This window comes from Amblyomma maculatum, chromosome 1 (genome assembly GCF_055883805.1).
Source record: "Amblyomma maculatum isolate TAMU_Amacu chromosome 1, ASM5588380v1, whole genome shotgun sequence".
Lineage (NCBI taxonomy): Eukaryota > Metazoa > Arthropoda > Arachnida > Ixodida > Ixodidae > Amblyomma > Amblyomma maculatum.
In genome coordinates, this window is record NC_139344.1 from 203,454,508 (window position 1) to 203,479,049 (window position 24,542).

The 24,542-nt window shown below is 47.8% G+C and overlaps 1 protein-coding gene across 1 annotated transcript in view; it reads right to left on the bottom strand.

Moving 5' to 3' along the window:
• Window positions 1-24,232, bottom strand: part of CAH1 (carbonic anhydrase 1) — a 91,045-nt gene extending 66,813 nt beyond the window's left edge. The window contains exon 1 of the mRNA XM_084590056.1: window positions 23,934-24,232. Within this exon, the coding sequence (XP_084446182.1) occupies window positions 23,934-23,985 (52 nt within the window). The 5' untranslated portion in view covers window positions 23,986-24,232. The remainder of the gene's footprint in view (window positions 1-23,933) is intronic.
• Window positions 24,233-24,542: the final 310 nt, after the last annotated feature.

Below are 24,542 nucleotides of genomic sequence, written 5' to 3' on the forward strand. Positions count from 1 at the left end.
GTACATAATCTCGAACCGTGAAACCGTACGCAATCCTCTTCAATATCTTCTTTAACACAGCATCAACGCGTTTTTGAAGAGGCGCGGAGCAGCTTCCAAAAAGGGAGCGTACAAAGGGAGGAGTAGCGTACAAAGTCGTAGGCGAGCGCGAAAGCGATGATCTAACGAACAGGAAAAAGGATATACATATTTCATATTTATCAATAACCATGACAGCCAATGATCACTACGAAGCTTAACGTGCGTGATACGAGTTCAACATGTCAAATCACTTCCAGAATATATTCTCAAGTATTTCAGAGGCCCCTACTGCAAAGGACAACAGCAACAAGAACACACATCGGTGTGTAAAAATAAAGGCATATTTATTAATTACCTGCTTATGAGGAAATCGAAACCGCGGCTCTTTTTCTTTTTTTTTTTTTCTGTCTCAAAGGCATTGACACGAATGCGGCTCTTACATGGTCACTTGCAATGCTATCTTGCAGGGTATTGCTGCCCTGTATTTGATATGTTATGGGCAACCAGAACAGTATCACTGGCATACTCAAGAATCGTGCAGCTTTACAATGGCCTCAAAGGTCATAACAAAAAAGATTTAAAAGGAGGAAAACGAAACAGAGCCCAGCGACACCCCACTTCGAAGGGAGACTTCTCTGCTACAACTTGTAAGCGACCGAGAGGTTGTAAAATGGACCACGAGAACCCAACAGGTGGAGTAAGGAGAATGCTGTGATTCACCTAGCCGGACGCTTTGGGAACGTCTAAGAAAAGCGAGCGCTTAAACAGCTTATCGTCAAAACCCTTACGAAGGAGGTCGAATACCTGCTCAGGAAGCGACACTAATAATAGGAGACAACAAAAATAACAATAATATAAATATTAAGCTATGCTTATGTTTTGCCATTTGCACTGGGCTCTCGCTACTATTATTTCGCGGCCACCGCTTGTGTGATTCACACAATGGAAGTAAAGCGGCAGAAGTGCCTTTAGATCATTGTGTTGAGCAGTTGATTTGATTTTGGAACAGAGTCCAGGAGAGTGCGGGCTAAATACGATTCAGCTCGAAAACGCCGTCACTTCATAATAAAGTAATACGTAGCGCAACGAAGACACAAGCCGGACACATACACACAGCGATGTGCGTGTGTGTCCTTGTGTCTTCGTCTTTGTCGCGCTATAAGTATTCCTTACCACCGTGCACCAACAAACCCAAGTGTCTACCGTCACTTAGTTTTATCGAGATAATATCTACCAGCACATCTACCAAGCACGAAAGCGTCAAATCAATCTTTACGATCGAAATGTGGCATCTTCAGGATCGTGCAGCTCCTGTTGCTGCTAACTTTGCCCCCCCCCCCCCTCACCCCCTTCGTAAAAAATCATCCTCAGCCTACCTAAGTCCACTGTAGGACATACTCTTAAACTCTTCATAATAACTACGTGCGTAAATAAATATGACCCTTTTAATGATCCTGTCCACAGTAAAAAATTCTAGCGTCAGATAAAAGAAAGCAGACGTAAGAGTAGGGAACATTAATAAGCGAATCGGATGGTTCTTGGTACAGAGAAGTTAATCTGACAGCCAGATTTTCGTCTTTTTTTTTTTTTTTTTTTTTTTTTTTTTTTTTTTACCGGTGTCTAACAGAGAATGAAGACGAACCAGCCTGATAACGGAAAGGGTAACGGAATTCATGTGTGGCCAGTACCCCTCGTGGGTAGGTGTCATTCTCTGAGGGCACAACAACATCCAAGAGGGAGAGGAAGGGAGACATCGATTATAAACGAAGAAGGAGAAAACGAGTAAGGAAACGTGAAACACGAAAGGTAACGGCTGCGGGCAACAAGCATACTCAGCGTGCACGTTTCGGGCTCCAAGCAGCCTCTCATAAAAGAGAATAACCATGAATCCCCAGCAGTAGAAAGAGACCGTTCCCAGTCCTCTTTTTTCTATCCCCCTTTCTTTTTTTTTTTTCTTTTTTTCTTTTTTATTTATTTATTTTTTTTTTTGTGCGCTCCACGTGGAGTACATGCAAGGCCGCTCCGCAGCACGTCGAATAGATCAGGATTGCGAATGCGGCCACGGCGGACTTGACCCACTAATCCCTCCGCAAGCGCGCAGCCGGCGCAGAACTACGCCCAGGTATACAGCGGGGACGAGCAAATGATGAAGCAAGCCACGCAGTGGAGGCCACCTGCCATGTCATCCAGAGCACTGCCGTAAGAACTACAGTAGACTGTCCTTGCTAGGCGACATATAGAGGGCGGAAATCATAGACACACTGCATGGCATATCCGTGATTCTCTTCTAAAGAAGCCTCTTTGGTAACTATTGTTTCGTGAAAGCCACGCGTGTAGGTGCGTTCGAAGGCCAAAACGTTTGCTTCTTGTAAGACTGGCTGTAAAGCTTAACCGCAGTCTTTATTATTATTATTATTATTATTATTATTATTATTATTATTATTATTATTATTATTATTATTATTATTATTATTATTATTATTATTATTATTATTATTATTATTATTATTATTTGTGTTCAGCAGCGCGGGTGAGCCTCTGTGCGTGCGGTTTTCGTCTAGTCGTTCACCGAGCAGCTGTGGCCGTTCAACACATCCCGCTCCCGACACAATACGACGAATGCGAACACTCTCTTACCGCGCACAAACTTAGCCGCTGAGCTGACAAAAAAAAAAAAAAAATGTGACAGAAAAATATTTGATTTATTTCGCGCTTCAACTAAACTTTGTGGTAGAGTTAGAGGGAGAGAAATTACGAAGAAGACGTGTACCGCATTTCAGCGAAACAATTCGCAGCCTTTCTTTCCTCTTTCATATCAGCGCGAATTTATAGCCGCAAATTGTCAGCACAGCTGTTGTGGTGTGACTGAAAAAAAAAAAAAAAAAGGAAAGCTTGATTAAGACCGCCTGGACTTGAAACAACGGGGTTTCAACACAAACCCGCACGCATACACCTCTGCCACGCAGATTATATACAAAATAAAAAAAAAAAAAAGAAAAGCAGCGCAAAGGTTTTGTCGTGGTTAACGCGTATTCAATACGGACCCTGATCTCGTCGCAAATAAGACGGTAAAAAACGATACCCGCCTAGTAACTATAGGCTGACTGCGAACACGGGCGCATTTGCCTCAATAACAAGGCATTGGCCGAAGCGCCTAGATATACCTACCTACACGCGCTCATCTTGCCGACCTTACAATTTGTGACCATTAGCCCGATTGCAAAGAGCTCGGAAGCTGCCGGTTCGGGCACTAAGCATCCCATTTTTGCCTATATAGCGTGGAAGGATCCTATTCGTCCTTGAAAGTGTTTTCGCGAGCGGCGCATGCGCGCGCGCTTATTCGTCTTTTTATGTCAGCAGATTAGCGAGCGGCTGTTTGCGTGCTCCTCGTCGCTTGACGGCATCAACGCGAGTGCGTGTGGCATATAGACGCTCTAACCTGATCGCCATGTCCGAGAAGGTGGTCGTCTGTCATGGTGCCGGAAGTCACTCCACGCATATAGGCGATTTCTTTTTTTTTTTTTTTTTTTTTTCTCGCGCGTGGAAACGCTTCCTGTTATAGCATTACGCTGCAAGACAACTCAACCGGTCACTGTTGGCCAAGAACTACTGAGCCGGAAATGCGTACACAACGGCAACTCATATGGATCCACCCATTGTCATTTGCGTGTCAAAGAAAAAAAAAAATGGAGAGAAGAAATGTAACAAATACAAGACGCGTGACCGCATGCAAACGCTCGCCCTTTGGTAACAAAGAAACGCAGCACGTAATTAGGCTGAGCACACAATGAAGCCGTAACGGCCACATTGCACGCTAGTGCTACAGCGGATATCGACAAACGGACCTCTATTGGTGAACACGGAAGCCATCGTAACGTATTACAGACGATATGTTAGCTACAGCCTACAGGCAACAAGTATAGTACGATCCTCGCGCCTTCACGCACGCCGCCGATGGGCTCTTTTCCAGCGAAGTTCGCGCCCCATCTCGGCGCATTCGAGAGACGCGTGCGAGCGAAAGACAGAATTGACGCCAGGAAGAGGTACGGCAGCAGGAAGGAAGGAGACGCCGCAGCTGCGCTCACAACGCTGCCCCCCCCCCCCCCCCCCCCCTCTTTTTTCCGAATCACGAAGCGAGGGACGAGGGCGACGCGTCTCTACCTGCCTGTCTGCACGTAGTAGCAGCTGCGCCTGTGCCACCTGCGCTAGGGCCACTCCCGGGGTCCCAGCACTGCGCAGGCGTCGGAGTAGCACGCATGGCCCTAAACATCGGAATCACGTGGACAATGCAGATTGAAAGCGGAGGGTGGGTCGACACTGATCTTTACACCGTTTAATGACCACAACATTTAACCCTTTAATAACCAAACCATTTAATCAAAAGCAAGAAATGTCATTACCTCCGCATTGTGCCAGCTAATGTACCGACGCCCCAGAACAAGTAGTAAGATTTCGTTAGCGTCGCTGAAATGTGAGAAATTGGAGCTTCGCCAGTTGCCGATTACAGTTAGCCTATGATCCACTCTGAGCAGGTCCGAGTCGCGTGAAAGACGAACTCGGAGGCTTCAACGAAGATCCAGAGACAGGAAAACATTTTTTTTATCCGATAAATATCTTCCTACATTACCCCGCAAAGTTTGTAAAAAAAAAAAAGAGAGAGAGAGAGAGTGAGAGAGAGAGAGAGGCTATATGAATTTCTGGACGCTCCCTCCCCACTCCCCCCCGCAAACACACACTTTTTCATTTTTTTTTTTTTTTTTTTTTTTTTTTTTTTTTTTACACAGCTTCGTCACAGCGACGCCCAATTTTTCCATCGCGAAGCGCTGGTTACCGAGAACTCGTCATCAAAATTTGTAAACAAGCTCCGTACAGTAATGATCAGACGGCGTTCAAACGGTACGTCGGGAACTCGTGTTACTTGGCATTAAAGGGGTTAAGACAGTGAGCAGAAATGTAGAAGCCGCTATTTGTTATCCGTTTTCTTTGCAGCTTCGTGGAGGTTTCACTTCCCCGGTATACCTGGAAGCGGAATAACTGTTCTCTCTCAATGTTTAGTGACTCCAGGTGCTGCTACTGTGACTCTGGATATTGTATTGTTACCCGGCCTGGTGGTAAATTTGGCGGAACGATTCCCTTAGCGTTAACCACGTCAACGTTGTTCTTTAGTCTTCCTTCTCTCTTCCGCGCGCACAAAACCAGGTTGATGCAGTCGAATAAGCTTACTGCTTACAAATGGCTTCGACAGCACAGAAGGCATTTTATCCAGTCTCCGAGACTATAGTCGTGCCAGCATTAAAGAAGTATACACGCCTTAAGCGTCACTGTTCGCTTCCTAGGCACGCACTATATGCAGTCAGCATGCGCGGCTATGTCTACATTATTGCATTTAGTTATCCACACAAGCAACCAACGTTCGCAACGCAACCAATTTATCGTCAGCGTTATAACTGTTGAAGCCTATATTGAGGCCTGAAAAAGAAAGTTCGTCATATTCACAGTGCATTGTCTACCGTAAACTATTTAACATTCACACATGCGCAAACGCGTGCGTTCTGCCTGTATTTATCTGAATACCTTCTATAATAGTATACATTTAATGCTCCGCGAGGCCTTGTCTTACATTCTTACAGTTACATTCCTAATGGGTGTACGTAAAAACGTCCCCGGAAAAAAAGGTCCCCCGAAGATACGGCGCCGGAAAAAACGTCCCCGGAAGAAACGGCCCCTGAAAAAGCGGCAATTAGGAAAAAACGTCCCCAAGGCAAAAAATGGTCCTAAGAATGATTTCTTTCTAACTCACCGGGGAAAAAAAAAATAAATAAAAAATACACATTTTATACAATTCCTTTCTTGGCTTTGGGTTAAATGTAACCATTTGGAACCTCTGCTTTCTGGGTGTTCGATATATAAACAAGCACTGCGTAAAAACATGGCGAAAGAGCCACGTACCTGGCTCTTTACACGTTACGTGGTTCCGAGCTGCGCAGCTCGTTAAGCAATCATTAAAAAGGTGTAATCAGCTTGGTCTTACTGGCCACTGAGAAAGGTGGAAGCGGAACGGCGAAGTCGTATAGTCTCGGGGAACCGCCCTCTAAGCCCAAGGTATCACTAGAATTACCTCACAGACCTTCTGGTAACGAGGTTCAACCATTTCTCTGGTGATGGTATATGACGGTGTAAGCAGGACGAGGCTTAACCGATCGTGCACCATGCATGGCCACCCTAAATCGCCGCTCCAAGCTTCTGGTCAGGTAAAGCTGGTGGTCAGCTCGCTTTTTCCCCGCAAACAAAGTGAAAACGAGGCGCTGTCACTGTATTACCGCAGCCATTATTTTTTGTTGTGAACGCCCGCATCAGTTCGATGTTCGGGGTCACTTTTAAACCGACAGGTGGAACCGCTGTAAGAAAGTTAGCATACATCCTCATCATCGCAGCTCACCACGGGGAAAAACTGTGTACGTCCTATAGCGCAAAGAGTATACAGTCCCCGTTCGGGGACATTTTTTCCTACTTCGCGAATAGGGACATTTTTTCCGGGGTCGTTTATTCCGGGGACATTTACTGCTGGGACTTGTTTTCCGGGGACATTTTTAACGGATCCTATTCCTAATATATCCGTAACAGCAGTGTTCGCTATTTAGGGCATATTAACGAAACTCTGATTTTTAAATGTTAAAACGTCACTGCAAATATGGCTAAAATAAGGCAGCCTCACCCACACCATACACAGTCAAGCACTGGCTGTGTCGCCCCTCTCCTTCCGGATCCACTTTGGACTCATTCCTGCGTCGTCCGCTGCTTGCGTAGCACGATACTGTTTTCACTCGTGCTCAAGCAGCGGTGTAAAGAAATTTGGCAAACTTCAGAAGAAGGCGTTGGATGAAGGGTTAAATTTACTTTTACAAAGCGTTGTTTAAATCGGAGAGTTCACGCGGGCGCACTTCACTTAACGCACCGCGGCGGCAGTCGGAGCTCTCAGCTGCCGAGGGTAAGGTCGCGGGAGTGAGTGTCGGCTGCAGAGGCCGAAATTTGAGGGAAACGAAACGTCAAAGTGTGCGCTGTGTAGCGCATGTGACGAGATCTCGTGACAGTAAACTACTGGTAGGGCCTTGCAGCAATGGGGTCATGCGAGGGCTAGTATGACAAGATTTATTAGCGTCCCACGCTCAAAAAACACAGGAAGCGCCCATTACGTAGCTCGATGTTCCTCTATTTTTTTCTCGTGCCTCCACGGCACTAAAAGTTTCTCACATTCACGTGGCATGCGCATGACGGCAAAACCTCTCTCGCGCACAGTCGGTTTTTCACTTAATCGAAAGTAATTGATCCGTAACGAGTAAACGACGGAACACAGTAGGAAGAATTGCCGTGCTCGCCAGATTACAGTGTATGAGACTGGGTTAAATGGCGATAGATATTCAGACAAATGGGGCTTAAACAGCCAAAAGAATGCAGCTTGTCTTCGTTCTCTTTTCAATCCTTGTCCTCCGTTAGGCACGCTTTTGACACAAAGGCTGAACAACAATAATAAAGAAATAAATTGACGGAGGTAAACGGCTTATCTGTTCTTGCAGTTTCTTTTCAATTGGGAAGCACGGTGTTTTTTGCGCACTTAGTTGCTCGGACGAAGAAAAAATAAACTTGGCACTAGTATTTCATATTGCTTCAGACCTGCGCGCGTGCTCTATTGCACCCAGTTTCGTATCCTGGCCACACATGACAACGTGAGCGAAGACCGACACAGGAAATCGAAACAGGAACAGGCCACAACCGCAGATCGCTAAGTGCCTGGGCACTGGAAACTTTGACGGTTTGAATTGAATCCGCAAGGTCAGACTTAAGCAGCGACGTCGTCTCAAGCGAAGACATCGCGAATTCAAGTCCAATCGTGATGCAATATTGCGCACGTTTTCCTCGCCGCCGACAACCGTGCCAAAGAAGAGCATGAATAGCTGATAAGCTCTTGCACAATGTTTAAAGCACTCCTACGAAGGAATACGAAAAAAGTGTGGAACTCAGGGGCATCAAGCGTAAAAGCGAGCATAATGTGCTCATATATTGTCACGGGATCCGAGCTCTGGTCAAGGATAATCCACCTCAGTACGTGGCGTGGTGCAGGATGCCGCTCGGAATGAATTTCCATAGACAGCAGGCATGCAATAAATATATACCCACCAAGACTTGAGGCTGAAAAACGGCGTAGGACCGAGAAAAACACCCTTTCAAACGTGCGCGCACAAAAGAAAAAAAAAAAAAGAAAGAAAAAGAAAAACTAGGCTGTCTTCAACGATTGCAAAATTTCAAAGGGGCCTGACGCGAGATGCGGTTGACTCGGATCAAAGAAGTACGATAAATCGGCCAATCGGGCTCTTTAAAGACACGCGCACACTCACGCGATAAATATTTTCAACAGAGCGGGCGAGATCTTGGATGCGGAGCTTCTGTTTCCTGCTTACCATATGTGGTCGGATTTTGCAGACTCGACGCGAAATCGCAGCTAAATCTTCGCCCCCGTATTTGACGCCGAGCTCAGCCTCTGAAAAATCGACTACCGCTCCAACGTTCTTTCAAGCTCGCTCCCTCGGTTTGTAAATAAATAGGGAAAAACACAAATAAGGGGCTAAGCCGCTCTAATGACTGGGCCGCTGCATATTTCATCCGTGCCGAGGGCAGGGAGCCCCGCGTGATCGTTCACCGTCACGAGGAAACGCTGGCGCAGTCATAGCCACTTGTCATGCACGCGTGCACTCTTCCCCTCGCCGCCTACTTTCTTCGCTCGGCGCCTTTCACCGTGCCTTTCACATCTCGTTGGCTCCCTTGTGCGCAGTGAGAGGCGCGCGATTTGGACCCCGCTTGCCCCATCGTTACGGCGGCCCGAGCCAGAGTTTCCGCCGCCATGCCGCTGCTGCGCCGCCAAGGCGTCCCCAGCGCGCTCTGATAAACACCTCGCGGCGCGTCTCGGGTTATGTGGAACTCCGCGCTGTGCGTGCCTCGTCAAAAGACCCAAGCAGCCGCGTCGCGCACCGCAAGGTGCGACGCACGCCAGCATGCATTCCGTGTTGAGACTGCCAGACTGAGATGAGAACACGAGGAAAAATAGGAAGCAAAAATGTAGTGCGCGTCGCTGCATGCCATTTATGTGTGTTTCAGAGAAGCCTGCCTGTAATGATTACAAAGAATAGACTTTTTCTTAGGTATCAACATATCTTTTGCGGCACAGCAGCATGCTGGTGGACATCGGAAAACAAGTGAAGCATGCTAATCTGTATGTTTGTTAACCGATTTTACTAATTAAATTTTCAACTGCTGCTGAGATGCAATCAGGTATTTGTAGACTCCCGCTAGCAATAGTCATGTCGGTTTTCAGAAATTTGAAAATGCGGTTATCCTCAGCTCTGTGGCTAAAGAAATTTTGGCCTTACCACGACTCTTTTCACAAATAACGCGTGTCGTTGCTCGCCCCAGTGCCATCCAGTACGCGTCACTCCGTAGCGCATATGAAACGTGACCTCTGCTTCGTCCACGCTGCGGTGCTCGCAGCTGCTTGCTGCTGCACAGCCACTCGCGGCACAGAGGGAGAGTGAAGGTCGTATGACACTTGCGCCACGGAATGAAGTTTAAAGTTCGGGGTTGCTGCTGGGAGCGCGCCAAATACGCTAAGGATAGCCTTTATTTTTAACCATGATTTCACGAACAATGACAACTTCGGGCTGCTGTCTTTCCTGTCGCAAGATTTCCTCTCGCGCTAGTAATTTACTGCCACTTGCTTGGCACTGGAGAAAATTTATTCGGACAATAAAACTGTTAAAACAAAACGGTATATTTATTGAGCTTATCGCTCTCCCTTGCGCGCAGCCTTCATATCATAAAGATCGATTTCTCAAAACTGCGGTCGAGTGATTGAAAGCCCACAACAGACATACTGGACTGATCAGATGGCGACAGCGCACACGTCCAGATGGCCAGGAACTCGGGAAACGATTTGTACGAACTTTTCCTGCGGAGAAGATAGATAGATGGATTTATTGAAAGGAAAAGGAATCCTCAGCGATAAACTGAAGCGCTGCAGATATTATCAACAACGTTGGAACGAGACATTTAAAGAAAAAGAGGTGCAATGGACGAGATGTAGTTGTTGCATACAGGTACAGCAGGAGAATGAATTTTGCACGAACGTCGCCCAAGCAAAAAAGGAAAAGAGCGTGCCATGTTTCGTTTGCTGAGAGACTGATCGAAACGCCACATAAGATACTTCTTCTGCAGGGCAGTATTTGCCAGCGCCTTCTCGGGAACGCACTGACTGCACTTTGATTTATGCACCAGCCGAATAAAAGCAGGGCGTTTTCTTTCCTTTCCGGATGTGGGCTCACTCCTGCGTTCGACAGGTCGGAGCCAAGAGCGATGGCGCATATAGAGAGCATGTGTTTATTTACTGCGCAAAGCGATCGCATCCGCTCGTCGAAAGACCTCGTAACAGCTTGTGCAAGAGGGTTACATCAACTTACAAACTTTGCAATGACAGGCTAAAAGATGCGAATGCAAACACTTTTAGCATGACTTGGCTTATTTTGATTTTCTGTTAAAACGCAAGTTGAAAGAACAGCAAAGCACGAAAACGTTCTGCAGCACGAAAATGCAAATAAACTACGTTCCTTTAGGGCAAAACCACAAGCAAAATATGTTTTTCAGCTTTTCGAATGTAAATCGATGTGAGTGCATTTCCGTCTTTGAAGGTAATCACAGGTGAAATACTGAGATCAGTAGATGGTGCAAGCGGAGTTGCAAAGTGACGCTCAGGCACACAGAATAAATGAGAGAGAGAAAAAAAAAAGTATTTTTTTTGTTTTTTTTTTTTTCGTCTCTGATCAACGCCAAACCGTATTTTATTACTGTCTGAGCGTTTGTTAGTACTTGCGAAAACACTTCACGAAACGACTTTTAAAGTTTCAGCTGGCCTTGGGGGACGCAGAACGCGTTTTCTGTGGGCTGCCTAAGAGTGATTTAATCTGAACAGACTAGCCGCGATACAGCAGGTGTTATTTTCCTTGTTTTCTTTCCCAATAAACGCTTTGACATCAGGCGTAGTGATCTCGGAGGTTGAATCAGAGGCATGCGTTCAGTAAGAAGGCACGCCACGCTCGCGCGGCGCAGGCTTGTGCAACGCTCTCTCACACTTGCGAAACGCGCTACTCGCGCCGGGCTTCTTCCGGTCTCATTGAAGCATAGCATCGCTCGCATCCTGTAAACACACATGATCCGCAGAATAGCGCGTTCTTCCCTTGCGAAAACATTTTCGTGAAAGGCAGCATTCGTGCTTGAAGCTTAATATGACGTAAATGAGAGCTCGCATACACCAGAAATATGCAATAATGAATGCGATACGATTGGAAGCCGTGTGCATAGTCTACATTTGTCTCTTTATCGCGCCCTTTTCTTTAAGATCCAGGAGCAGTGAATCAGCTATAGACCGTGAGAAACTACTTCTCAGAAGAATCCGTTAGGTTTTATCGTCCCTCAAAAAGGACCGGAATTCCGACCTGGTGCTTTAGTTGGTGTTTTAGCTTCAGTGTATACCCTATACGCATCTCGTTAACAATTAATCTCTACCAGCAGCCATAGCTCTGGAAAGCGTCCTTGCTAATGGGAATTCGTCGGTAGATATCGCTCTTGAGCGCGCACCAAGACAATGAAGGATGACGCTCGAAGCCCGACAGCTGCCGGATATAAAGGAAGCCCGGGCGAGGAGCTCGTGACATTGCTCAGCTCCGAATCTACGGCGTGAAGGAGGGGCGCCCCTGTTTAGAAAGCAGGGCGAAGACACTCTCTGGCACGCAGACAACATCTACGAAGCCCATTCTTGGCCGCGGTGCCCACTCTTTTCTTAGCTGCTCGCCGGGGTTATTCGCGGGCGTTAAGCGCATTCGACGTCCGCCTATCGTGCCTCTGCACGCATGCGCTCAGCTATGAATCAAGCATGGCTGTTACCGGTGCATTAGCATGTGACCACAGCAGTGAAGCAAAAAAATAAATATTTGTCAAGCCAACGGCGTTTCTCCTTCTGTGGTATCGAACTTTGACGGGTTTCAAGACAGCGCATATACATATAGTCCGCTCATTCAAAGCGCTCGAAGCAACAGTCGTCATTTAACTAGAAAAGGCTGCAGAGCTAGCTACCTTACAGCAAAGAAATAGACGCCGGACGTTCGCAGAGGCCACAAGGCCTCACTGAAATAGCAGTGCAAACAACGTGTTAGTCCCGAACCGGCAAACGCGGCCGCCCGAAGGCGCGCGATAATACGCGACCGAGAATTGGTCAAGGCCCCAATTTTCCTGTTTGCTTATTTCATTAGACCTTCGGACGTTCTCTTTCTTCGGCGGAGACCTTTATCTGGTACCGCAGATGAGCGTGCAATTGCTCCCTCGACCAGTTGGACTGGCTAGCGCGCGACCGGTACAAGCTGCGCAATGATACACGTGCTTGATTCACGCAGACAACAGGATGGCAGCGCGTGAATTACATTCCCACTTGACGTTTAAAGTAACGCGAAAATGAAATTTCACTTTGTGCTGTATGCTGTAGAATTAAGCTACATGGGTCACTGTATTAACTTTTTTCCGCGCTCAGGGAGTTTTTATTTGCTTTTAAATTTCAAGTGCATTGGCTGGTGCAAAGCTTCAATGCATAGCGCAGCATTTGCAATGTCAGGCAACAAAGTGAATCCGGCCAATGTTAATAAATTAAGGCCTAGTTGGACAACCGCACAGGAGGCACGTGTAAGGTTCGCTTTGTCGACATCCAGGGAAAACCAGCTGAGGCGAGCCCTTCTTGTCCGCCCCATCTGAATTGCAAAGAATCCACTCGCTCTCACAAGCCAGTTTCTGCGCTTCTAGACTCTTTCTGTTCCTCATCGTTAGCGCTAGCCCTACTCGTTGCTTTCTGCATACGCTGTGTGTTACCTGCGGTCCCCGGATGTGTCCAGCAAAGAAAAGAACAGTGAGCAAACTCAATGGCTATTGCTCTAGCTTTCTCGACTGCGACGGCTCCTGCAAGAAAGACAGAAGCCAATCACAGAAAACGCGTTTTCGTTGAAACCTTACACACTATAGTATACCTGAGTTTGATGCAAAGTTGCTTAATCTGACCTCCTAACAAGCTGCCTTTTTTTTTTTTTTTTTAATGGTTCCTTGTTTGAAATTCAATGCCTGTGTTTTGGCGCACTCTCCATAATTTTTAAACGTCCCGTACTGCGCGCCCCGCTCCACGCCCACATATCCTTTGCTCGTACATTGGTAGGTGCCCCCGAAAAGTGGACGGAAATAAGAAAGCCTGTTGTCATAACTTTGCCTTCCTCTCAACTCAAGCTTGCGCAAGAAATTTTCCTTGCAGGATCTGAAAGTTCGTTGCTTACATATTCGCATCCGCGTTCAGTGATCATCAGCACAGGCGCGGGCACTTTTCACTGTGAGCGTCCCTTATTTTCCAAAAGAAACATTTACGCTGGAAAATTAGGTTAACTCATGTGTACCCTTCTTGTGACACAAACCAAGAGCACCAAATGGTAGCAAGAAGACCCTGGCCGATCGAAATCACAAATTAGTGAGACACGCCTACATGCAGCCATGAAACTCATGATTTAATAGTGGCTTGGAGCCAATGTCCCCCCCCCCTCGCCCTCTCGATACGGGCCTATCTATCGGTTGTGTTTCACCGACCGCACCCCTCCTTATTTAGGCCAATGGCTCGCTTACCCAATAAATAACCCATCCATTCATTCACAGGAGAGCACGCGCGAGAGCCCGTCGCTCTCTGCCATCAGCGCATCGCATCGTAGCGGGAGCGTGTACGGTTGCAGCCGAACAAAATTTGGATGGACACCCTTTTCACACGTCGTATGCCACGATTAATCTGCAGAGTATCGCCGTGCGCGGGATCCCGTTACGATAATAAGCATATCAGATGCCCGACGTGCGCTCCACGGTAATTTGAACAAACACGTCGCGCAAGGGCCACTTCATCGTGCTTCGCACCACGACGACCGTATACGAGCAGCAGATGACGCGGTGTGAAGACCGCTTCGCTGAAAGTACGTGGCGAAACTACAAAAGTCGTACTATGAAATAGCTATAGGGGCTGCTGTTATTTTGTTTTTTCGCCATATTTCTTCGCCGCAATTAAGTTTTTGTCCAACTTCGCCGCCCAGTTAGCGTGAGATCAAGGGAAACGAATTGAAGTGTGACGCGACAATCGTCAAAGTGGCACAGAGCGCGCGGTGCGAGGCAAGAAGAAAGGCGCAGACCGCCGGGGAAACCAAAGCGAGGCCAGGACAAGGCTAACGTGCCGCTCATAAAGAACTTTCAGAGCCCGAGAAGACGTGGTCACAAAAGCAGGGGGACTCACTCGGGGGGGCCGATAAGGCGAGACGCGCGAGGTTATCGCTTGAGGGGCGCCACGCACAGCCCCGCCCCAAGGACGTCTGGCGAAGCAGATCACAGCTGCGTACGCCGCACGCAGCCAGACTGGTCGTGCAATGCCGGGCTCAGCTACACCGAAGCGGAATCTGTAGCGAAACCCCTGACAGTTAGTTGCTTCTCCTGGACACCCCGCCTCGAACTCACGAGACCCTGTGTCGTCTGCGTTACGATCTCAAGCTGTTTATGCGAAGCTGACCTTGTTCGAAGCATTACCCAGTAAAGCGTAATGAGGACGTAAAACGTGGGTTGATTTTCTTAATCTCACAGCTTAGTGTCAATATGACAATAGTGTTGACAGTGATTCAGTGTCGCACTTAACATAACCATAAAATTGCCTATATTCTTTTTAGTCACAGACATATGCTTCACGTGGCGACGCATAAGAGCGAAAAAGAAAAGTACAAATTTCGCATATTTGTTTCCGAGAACACTATTTAGACGAAACTAAGGACATGTGAGCGGTGATCTGTATTATTCTCTAAAAGGACGCTAACAGGAACTGGGCTTGTAGTGACAGAGGACCTGTAAGGTTGCCTTTGAAGCGCATGTTTTCGGTAGGAGTGAGAAGAAGCTATACGTATTTCACGCAACGGGTGTATGGAGCGAGGTTGTAGCTGAAGGAAAGGTCAGCACGCCGTTTACAGGTCTTTTTACGTCCACGGATTGAGCGTCAAAGAGACGTTCGATCCACGAAACACCGCTGAGGAAAACAGAAAGCTTACTTGTATTAGTTGCAGCTTTGTGAAGTGAATGAAAGTTAGAAAAAGTACCATTTTGTGGCAAATGGAAGGGAAAAAATAGCACTACCTTCAAGAAAATTCGTGGGCCCTTCAAACAAGCTATGGAGGTCAGACCTCCGTGTATGAAAACAACAGCTCCAGGACGTCATGCCGCAGTTGCAGCAAGCGACGATACTGATTTGCTTGGTTTAGTTTGTGGAATTTAACGTCCCAAAGCGGCTCAGGCTATGAGACACGCTGTAGTGGAGGGCTCCGGAAATTTCGAACGCCTGGGCTTCTTTAACGCTGACATTGCACAGCACACGAGAGCCTTGCTTTTAGCCTCCATCGAAAAGCGGCCGCCGCGGCCGGGATTCGATCCCGCACCCTTGGGCACAACAACAGTCGGTCGCCGTAACCTCTGTACCACCACTGCTGCGCCTATGCGTATGCGACAGTGCGTTTAGCTTCAGGTGTTTTAATTATGGAGAATTGAACAGGCCGGACTAAAACCTTCTAGCCGCAGAATGAAACAGTCTAAGCAATTTTCAAGTAGAACATTGTGCCCGTATCTGATACACGCGCAATATTAGCGCACAAGACCGCATAGCTACTCTGCGCTGTTAGAAAAAAAAAAAAAAAAAAAAAAGGCTAAAAAAATGTAGAGCACGTTCAAAAAAAAAAAAAAAAAAGAACGAAAGAAAGAAAGCATTTGAGCCGCTTCAGTTCGCTGCGTATGCTTGAACGCAGGCCATGATTCATGTATACGGTCCTAGACTGCTCTCGGAGACAAAAGCGTACGGAGGTTGTGACCCCTGGTGGCTACCTGCCAACATACGCATGAACAGACAAGTTTCTTCTTGACAGCGTTTCTGCCGCAAGCTATATAGTGCTAAGATACTTTTTTGCGAGGTGTTTGGCTTAAAAGTCAATATTTCGGTTCACATTTTCGACGAGCTTTTTTGCAGAATGAGCGGCATACAGTTCGGTTAAGAAAGAAAGAAAGAAAGAAAGAAAGAAAGAAAGAAAGAAAGAAAGAAAGAAAGAAAGAAAGAAAGAAAGAAAGGAAGAAAGAAAGAAGGAAAGAAAGAGAGAAAGCAATAGTACAAATTTTTTGTTGTGCTATCTTGAACGTTCACTTTATTTTTTTCCTCTTCCTCCAACGACTGGGCGGAAATGGACCTCGAGAAACCTACTGCGCTCAATTACACCAGTTACGCCCCTCTCTTCTTTTCTCAGCTTACACTCTCACATAGGCGGATCACGCGGTCGGCCACCAGATGAACTCAACGTAACTACGAAGGTTCGAGTGACGCCGCCGTCCGAAGGAATCGTTGAAGGAGAGCCACAGGCAAAAAGGAGACGAACCCGGAGCCTCTTAAGAGCTCTCTCTGCAGATAATACAATTCCAAGGGCTTGATAAACCAGTCTAAAGTGAATTGATTTTCCGAGCTTCTTGTTGTCACTATCAGCACAAGCGTCGCATCGTCGACCTCGGATGCACGGGCGACGCTTATATCACCAGTTCTCAGATATATTTACTGCGTGTTCTTCTTAGCCACGAATTTAATTTTTGATTTTGCCACTAGCGCCTTAAAGTAGAAAAAAAAAATTACGTGAGAAACGAATTTACGACCAAAAGTGTTTCGCTCCTTCAGAAAATGCAGATTCTGGGCTTCGAAGCACAGCGGTTGCCCATTTAAAAAGAACAGCGTACAGCAACTGTGTACCCATCCGAAGAAGTCCAAGCACTCGAGATTTATTCACACAATGGCAAGGAGCGAAGCTTACCGCGCCCTCGCGCAGCACTTGTATGGTAAGTATTGTGCTTATATATCCTTTTCCCTCCGTCAGTTGCGACCGTACACCATCTTTACGAGCGAAAGTAAGGGATCGCTCCTTTCCGTCGAAGGTCACGTTGCTATGCGCCGCAACGGCAGCATTCTCGGGCCCCCATAATCCATTTCGCAAAGAAAAATAGCCCCATCTTCGAAACGGAAGATATAGTCCGCGTAGCGGCCGTTTCCATCGCCCGTATATAACTCGACGGCGACGTTTTCGCCACCGTGCACCCCTTTTCTGCTTGCACATTTTCTTTAGGATAACTCATCCAAAAGACGCTGCGCGCGACAGCCGATCGACGCCCATGGACAACGCCAAAGTAGACGCATCTTCGGCACCACGCTCAACTACAGCGCTGCTCCTGAAGCGAAGGAGCGCCATTAATAATCCGGTTTGTGCATCGCCGTTCTTTTTTCTGCGGATCTGATTTTTTTTTTATTTCTTCCTTTGCGCAAACTTGAGCCGGAAACTGAATAGCGATAGATGGGGGGAAAAAAAGAAAAGAAAAACGAGATTCGCTTTATAAGTGTACACCTTCTCATCCATTAACTCCATCGATTATACACTGAACGGCTCAAGCGAATGAAGGCTGCACACTTGTCGCCTTTTTTTCTTTTTTCCTTCGTTCGCGTTCGTTTCATCGGCGTTCAGTTAAAAAGAAACGCAGGGCCAGCGATTTGCCCAGTCACCTAGTTCGCTTTAGACGGTCCTCGGGCGCGAAGGCCACGGAGCTGCAGAACCGGAGACAGTGGGAACGTGCAGCCGACTAGGTTTGGCCGCGGATCCGGGCGACGGGACGTGAGCAGCATCCGCATGACAAGACGTGTGTGTCGCTGTATGGACAGGGGCCGCGGAAAAGCCGAGACTGAGATAAACGGGAGGCGAGTCTGAAACAAATAACGGAGAACGAAGTGACGCCGCAGTTCGTAGTGAACGTGCACGCAAGCAGTTGTCACCCTGCCCCATTTTTAATATTTTCTGTTTTCTTCTTATCACTCGGTAGCTCCTAGCCGTTATGCGCACCGTGATTACTACACGAACTGCTATAAGGGCCCGTTGCACCCATCACGTCACTCAAGCAAAAGCTCGCCGATATTCGTTTTTGCTTGCAGTACATGCCGAACGCTTAAAGAGCCAGAAAGAAAAAAAGTGGAAGTATTAAAATGTTTGCGCCAACCGTGATATTACTGCTTGATGAGTAATTATTTCCCATATATTTCCCTTTTTTTCGTCTTGTGTTCCTTTGCTGTGGTGTTCGTCTTTTGCGCTGTTTTGCTATCCAATATGTTCCACCAACTCGCCCGTTTGGCTATAGTGATGAATTATTTCCCTTTGCGGCCCTAACCACGTCTCCTTTTTCTCTCCCTGGCAACCGCTGAGGCCAGACATACTATCACATTTTATTTCTCCCCCTTTTAGTCCCTTTCAACGTAGCTGGCCATAGTTGCATTATCTCACGGCAACTACTGGTTTCAATGAGGGCAACCTGCCACTCGAAGCCGGATCTGCCAAGGGAGGTTTTTCCGGCGCTCTCGGGGCTGGCCTGTGGCGGCGTGATGGAAGTTGCGAAATGCATTGTACCACGCACTATGTTGTTGCTTATTCATATCCTTTGAAAGAAAAGAACCACCACTTTCATTCATCATCAGAGCATTAACAACCTAAAATATTAGATGGACAGCCATCGACAATGCGCGCCCTTGTACAACTCGCGTGTCTGAGGCCATAATGAGCACGTTTTTATTGTAATATGTATGGAAAGCTGAGTGGCGAGCAGTACAGATAAGACGGGAGACTACTGCTTAACCACAGGTAACTTTCTTGTCGATTCCGGGAAAACATTGCTTCTATATCGCATGCATGGGCGCCTAGACGAGTGCAACCAGGTGCGACGAGGTGCAACACCGGGGGGGAGTGAAAAAAAAAGAAAAAAAGTAATCCTACTTTTGAAACGCTGCTCCTGCTTGGCGCTTTTCGACACAGCGACCTTGGCGATGCCGCCCGAAGCAAAACGGTGCAGCGAAAGAAGTAAGCATTATGCAAGTAAGTATTATGTTCAAAAGCGCTGAATGAGACAGCGTCTGCCCTTATGTTTAACCAATACTTTCACGGGGTGTAACTTGAATTTCGAGGTTTCTGCATGCAAGAAACAGAAAAAAAAAAAAAAAAATAGAAAAGAACGCATGAGAGTAGCTACTGCGTGTTTAGCCCGAGGTTTTTGAGCTTTCGCGTACTTGCAAATCTGGACAAATCTGAGCTGCCACAGTCTCAGCCTTATGGTCGAGCGACAGCAACCATTAAGATGTAGGTTTTACGAAAAATCATCGTGAGCTTATTGATATTTTATGGCCCATGGATTTGCTAAGAGACTGGAGGTCACCCAGCGTGTTTTTTTTTCTTCTTTTTAACACGGTAACGCGTGAATATACGGTATGTGCATGATGTGCCGAAGGGAGCGCGCCGTGTGAAAAAAAGAAGGAAGAAAAGAAGGCAGATGGTCGTTGAAAATATTCGGTTTGCGCTGTACGTCGCCGACGGTGACACGGACATCTAGAAAGAAAGCGTGCCTCATGCTACGCTTCATTCTTCATTGAGCAAAAATGACGCGAATCGGTCGGATACATTCTTTTTCGGCGCAGGAAAACGGACTCGATTGCATCTCTTCATCGCTCTAACGCCATTCCGCCAGGACTCTGCTCGCGTTCATTCACTGTGCGCGTAAGCTGCGATAAGATAGCATCCCACGCGCCCCGCACCGACTCCTTATAGGCTTTGGTCGCTGCAACGGTAAGATGACACCGGAGGCGAAAAGAAGTGCTTGGCTTTCCCCGTCCATTTCCGCCGCGAAGCGTTTCCATGAGCAGACCAATCATAGTCGCTCGCTCGGAATTGCAGGCAAACCGCAAATGGAGCTCCTCAGTTCAGAATTTAAACCCGCGCTGGAATAAACAGGCCAGATTACGTGAGAAAAATCAACTGGTGCTTGCATTCTCTCTTTAATCCGGAGTTCGCTGTGGTGCATCACGGCCGGTGTGTCGTCTGGGGACGCTAAAACCGAAAACCCATACTACGGCCTATAGCATGCCAAGTCTCTATTTAGGACACATGGAGAGAGAGTTGAGTAATGTCGTCAGCTCAAATCCCTATCGCAAACAATAGCCTCCAACTTGACCAACAGATAAATTCTATATATATATATATATATATATATATATATATATATATATATATATATATATATATATATATATATATATATCCGAACGAACAACCCTTTGTGACTAACTGCCACTCCGTATGTAGCTGTCGTTTCCGTCATATAGATGGCGCATATCCACAAGCGGGATTGCCATGTATAGGCGGTGATTCAGTTTCTTGTATTCCGTACTGCATAAATGAGATATTAGAAATTTGTCGCTCTGTACACTGCACGTCTTCGTCTTCCTCACCTTCCACCCGTGCCCAGTGTATCCAGAACACTCTGCTATCGCATTGCCCTCTTAACGAGCGTAAGCGGTCCAACGATTTCACAGTGCCTTGCCACTAAGGTCCCCAATAATCGATTTCGCCGATATTTGCCTGAAGCCTGACCTTGAAACCCCAGCCTTGAACCGAAAGCGAAGCGAAACGCGAACAGCTAGGGCACATACTTCGCTTTGAGCCGACTAAGCTAATTAAATGGGCTGTAAATTTTGTTCTCTTGGCTATACAGCACGCGAATCAGCAAGCATGCATACAAGCACCTTGTACCGGAGGGAGCGCAGATCAGTTTTCGATTCCAGTTCGAGCAGTGCTTGAGCCGGAATTGTTCGAAGCACTCTCGCGCCGGCGACCGTCAGCAAACGGCAGGCGGTGCGTGCACGGTGAACCAAAATAAATAAAAATAAAACCTGAAGAATATACTGTCGTCGATATGGAGCCCGTCGGGCAAGTTTATCCTCCAGGACACACCGCGGCTGAGTGACACTTGCGAATAGCGGCGAGCGTTAATGGCCCCGAATGCGCGTACATGACCTGGTGTTGCACTGGGAGCAAGGAGGGTCGGGGGAAGGAGCGAGAAGGGAGGCGGGATTGAGTGGAGCAAGCGAGGCAACGCTGTCGCCGCCGAGGTCGATGCAAATACCGGCGACGCCGGGTGACGAATTCGCGGGGAAACGGGGTCCGCTCGAACGGTAGAGCCCGTATCGGCTCCGCATCTCCGGTGCGCTGGTTGTACCAGCTCGAACAGGGCATTCGCATTTCTTTGTTTCGTACGTCCTGCGGTTCTTACCGCTGGACATAAAAATAATGTCGAGTGAGGAGCTCTTTTTGTGCTGCGAGAGTAATGAAGTTGCCTGCGTCGGAAAACACGGGAGCGCTTTATTCGCGAATGGCTCCACCGAGATGAGCGCGCGATAATGGGCCGGGAGATATATAGTTCCGAGAAGAGATTCTCGAGCGGCAATTGAACGAATTGTTCGAAAAAAATATTCGTCCATTAAGTTTTTCTTATCTCTTGTGGGCGGTAACGAGCTCCAATTTTGAGAATCATTTTGAAACTCTGCTGTAGGAAAGATGGATGGTAAATAGAGGCTCATTGAAGAAGAAGAAAAAAAAAAAAAACTTGATTTAGTAAAAAAATGACGAAGTGAACTTTATTCAGAGGCGCAATCGGTCATAAATAAAAACGGATGACAAGGGATTATCGGGTCGAAGCAACAGCGAAAGGGAAAGGAAGACTTTCGAACACCCGTTCTCTAGGAAACGGCCGGTCCTCGCAGCATAGCGCGATCGAATGTCGCGCGGGATGCAATATCGTGAGCTGCGCCGAGATATAAGAAAACAACGGCACGAAGAAGTGGGACCAACAGAGATAAAAAAAAAAAAAAAAGAGAGAGATGAACCGTGCTCGTGTGACTTCTACGTCTTCCCATCACGAGAGAGGTTCTCGTTGCCTCTATCGCAGCAACGGCAGGGAAAAGCGGCTCAGAGGGACCGCGCGACCGGAACAACGGTCGGCAGGGGATTGAAATCTACAGCGTAAGCCCCAGCGCCTTTTCTCCGAAGCTCTCAAGGAGATCCGGGGCCGATAACTGCCACACTGTTTCGGGAAAATGCTTGCGCTGGCCCGGTTCTCCCCGGGGAAAGTGCATGCACGGCTCACCACTGGGAGCCGAGTCGCAGAGTCTGACGCTGCGGAGTTTATAACAATAAAGCAAACAGCTACGGAAAGAAGACGAACGATATAGATAGCTTGCTCACTTGACTAGTACTTGTACAAGGAGCATTTTCTAGGCACATAAGAAAAAGAAGCCAAAAGAGCTAATTATTGAGAGTCGTGCGTTGGTGTCCAACGAAGGTGCATACCGAGGAATACTAAGTTCTATATAATAATAATAATAATAATAATAATAATAATAATAATAATAATAATAATAATAATAATAATAATAATAATAATAATAATAATAATAATAATAATAATAATAATAATAATAATAATAATAATAATAATAATAATAATTTATTTACTACCTTTTCAGAACTACTGTTCCCATTCAAGATTCAGTGTGTACTTAATTTGCGCCCTTTAGGCGTTATCAGCAGGGCCACACAGAGCTTACCGAACACAGGTTATCGGGCAACGAAGTGACGGTCGTCGGCATCGTGGTTCTCGGGCAAGGTATCGAGAGGCTATTTTATTGAAGCCACGTGCATGTAGCTACAATTGTCCCCATTCGAAGAGCGATAGGGGCAGCACGAGAGTGGCAAGGCGCGATTCTCCCGCAGACACCGAAAGCTTGCGTCTTATCTGACCTCCCCGAAAATGACCTTGCTTGCACACGGCACCAACTCAGGAGGAGCAGGGCACAGACCTCCGGTCCCCGAGGAGAAAACCGCGCAGCGAGCATATCAGGGGCGCGTCTCAAATGCTGCAAAGGCGCGGCGCTGTTCCATAATGCATAGGGCAGTCTGCTAGGTACAAACGCACAAGCAGAGTACCAGTCCCGTGATAGGCAGCCAAACAACACAACAGCGACAACAACAAAAGCTGCACTGGAGCCAAAAGTGAAGAGCGCTGGAGCGGGCCGCGGCGGGGTATGGAGGACGGGAAGGGTTGTGTGCCGTAATGGCACGCGCTGTACTTTAGCGCGGTGAAAGTGGCATAGTACACAGATGATAACGAGGGCGGAGCAAACACGACGATGAATTAGCGTAAAAGGTTCCTAGTATCGAGTGAGAGCTAAGAGTCCAAGCATGGCGAAATCTCTGTTACAAAGTGGGATGCGGAGGAGGGGACCGACACTATACGAAAGCAACGCTCCGCCGCATATTTACTGTCAGGCTGTCATTCGGCAGGGATTTGGAATTCAGACGGCACTTTTCTTGAGAGTCAAGTTCTTTGCTACCTCATGTATCAGTTGACATTCCTGTTGTATGACAGCGTGACGAACGCGAAAACTATAGAGTCCCTGCTCGAAATGCATGCACTTCTATGAAACTATCAAGTAGAAAGCATCAAACATCAGCTTGTATTATATCACTGCATTTTCTTTTAATTCGAAGTATACCTGTCACTCGAACGTCCATTCGATAAGTCAGCCACAGGTGACACATTCTGACTAGCTCTGGTGTCATTACGAGATAAATATACTCTGAGGAAAGCGAGCACCAGCGATGCTGGCAGTTGCGGTGACAAAACAAGGCGAGTGCGAGGGGGCGTGTGTCAAGCACGTGAGATTGTGATCCGGCGTTCGAAAGGCGCAGCAAGCCGGGCCTATCGAACGCGCCGGGCCATCGACATCGGGAGCGCATCCGCACGGGCCACTCAGAGAAGTTGGCCCGCGCGGCGCCAAAGTTGCATGAGAGGGTTGGGGGCCCTGATGGGGCGAGACCCACCGTCGGCGTCCGAGTATCCCCAGGTGGGCTGTTCCTCCTGCGGCTGCGACATCGGTGCTCGCTCCTAAGGCACGGGGCGCCGGGGGAAGCGCAACTGATCCGGGAGCACGCAGGCACTTGCGAAGCGGGCAGCTGCGGCGGCGGAGCTTCTCTCGTGCAGTGCGGCGCCGATCGTTGTTGTCAAAGCTGCTGCTGCGACCTGCTGCGCGCGATGAAGGCCCGACGCCGTGAAAGCAGCAACTCGCCGGCTGAGCCAACAACTTAGAGCTTTCATACTTTTCCAGCCTCCTGGGCAACCCCCTCTCCTGTTCCGATTCGCTTCCCTATTACATCCATTCGGATGTGCGTACGCGCGAGGGAGAGAGCGTGGACTCTCAGCGGTGATGCGCGCCGCCTCACAGTGATGCGGAGGCGCACGGCGCGTGCGCGGCGCTCTCGCCTTCTCGTCGGGCATGCGCGCTGGGCGCCTGTCCTCGCGCCGTCCGCCAAGGGCGAGCATCCCTCTGCTGCTGCTGCCGCCGCTGCGGTCCGCGGAGCCATGCGGCACCTTCGCGCGGGCCCCGGAAGCAGCTTCGCGCCCCGGTCAGCGCCCCGAGGGCTGATTCATTT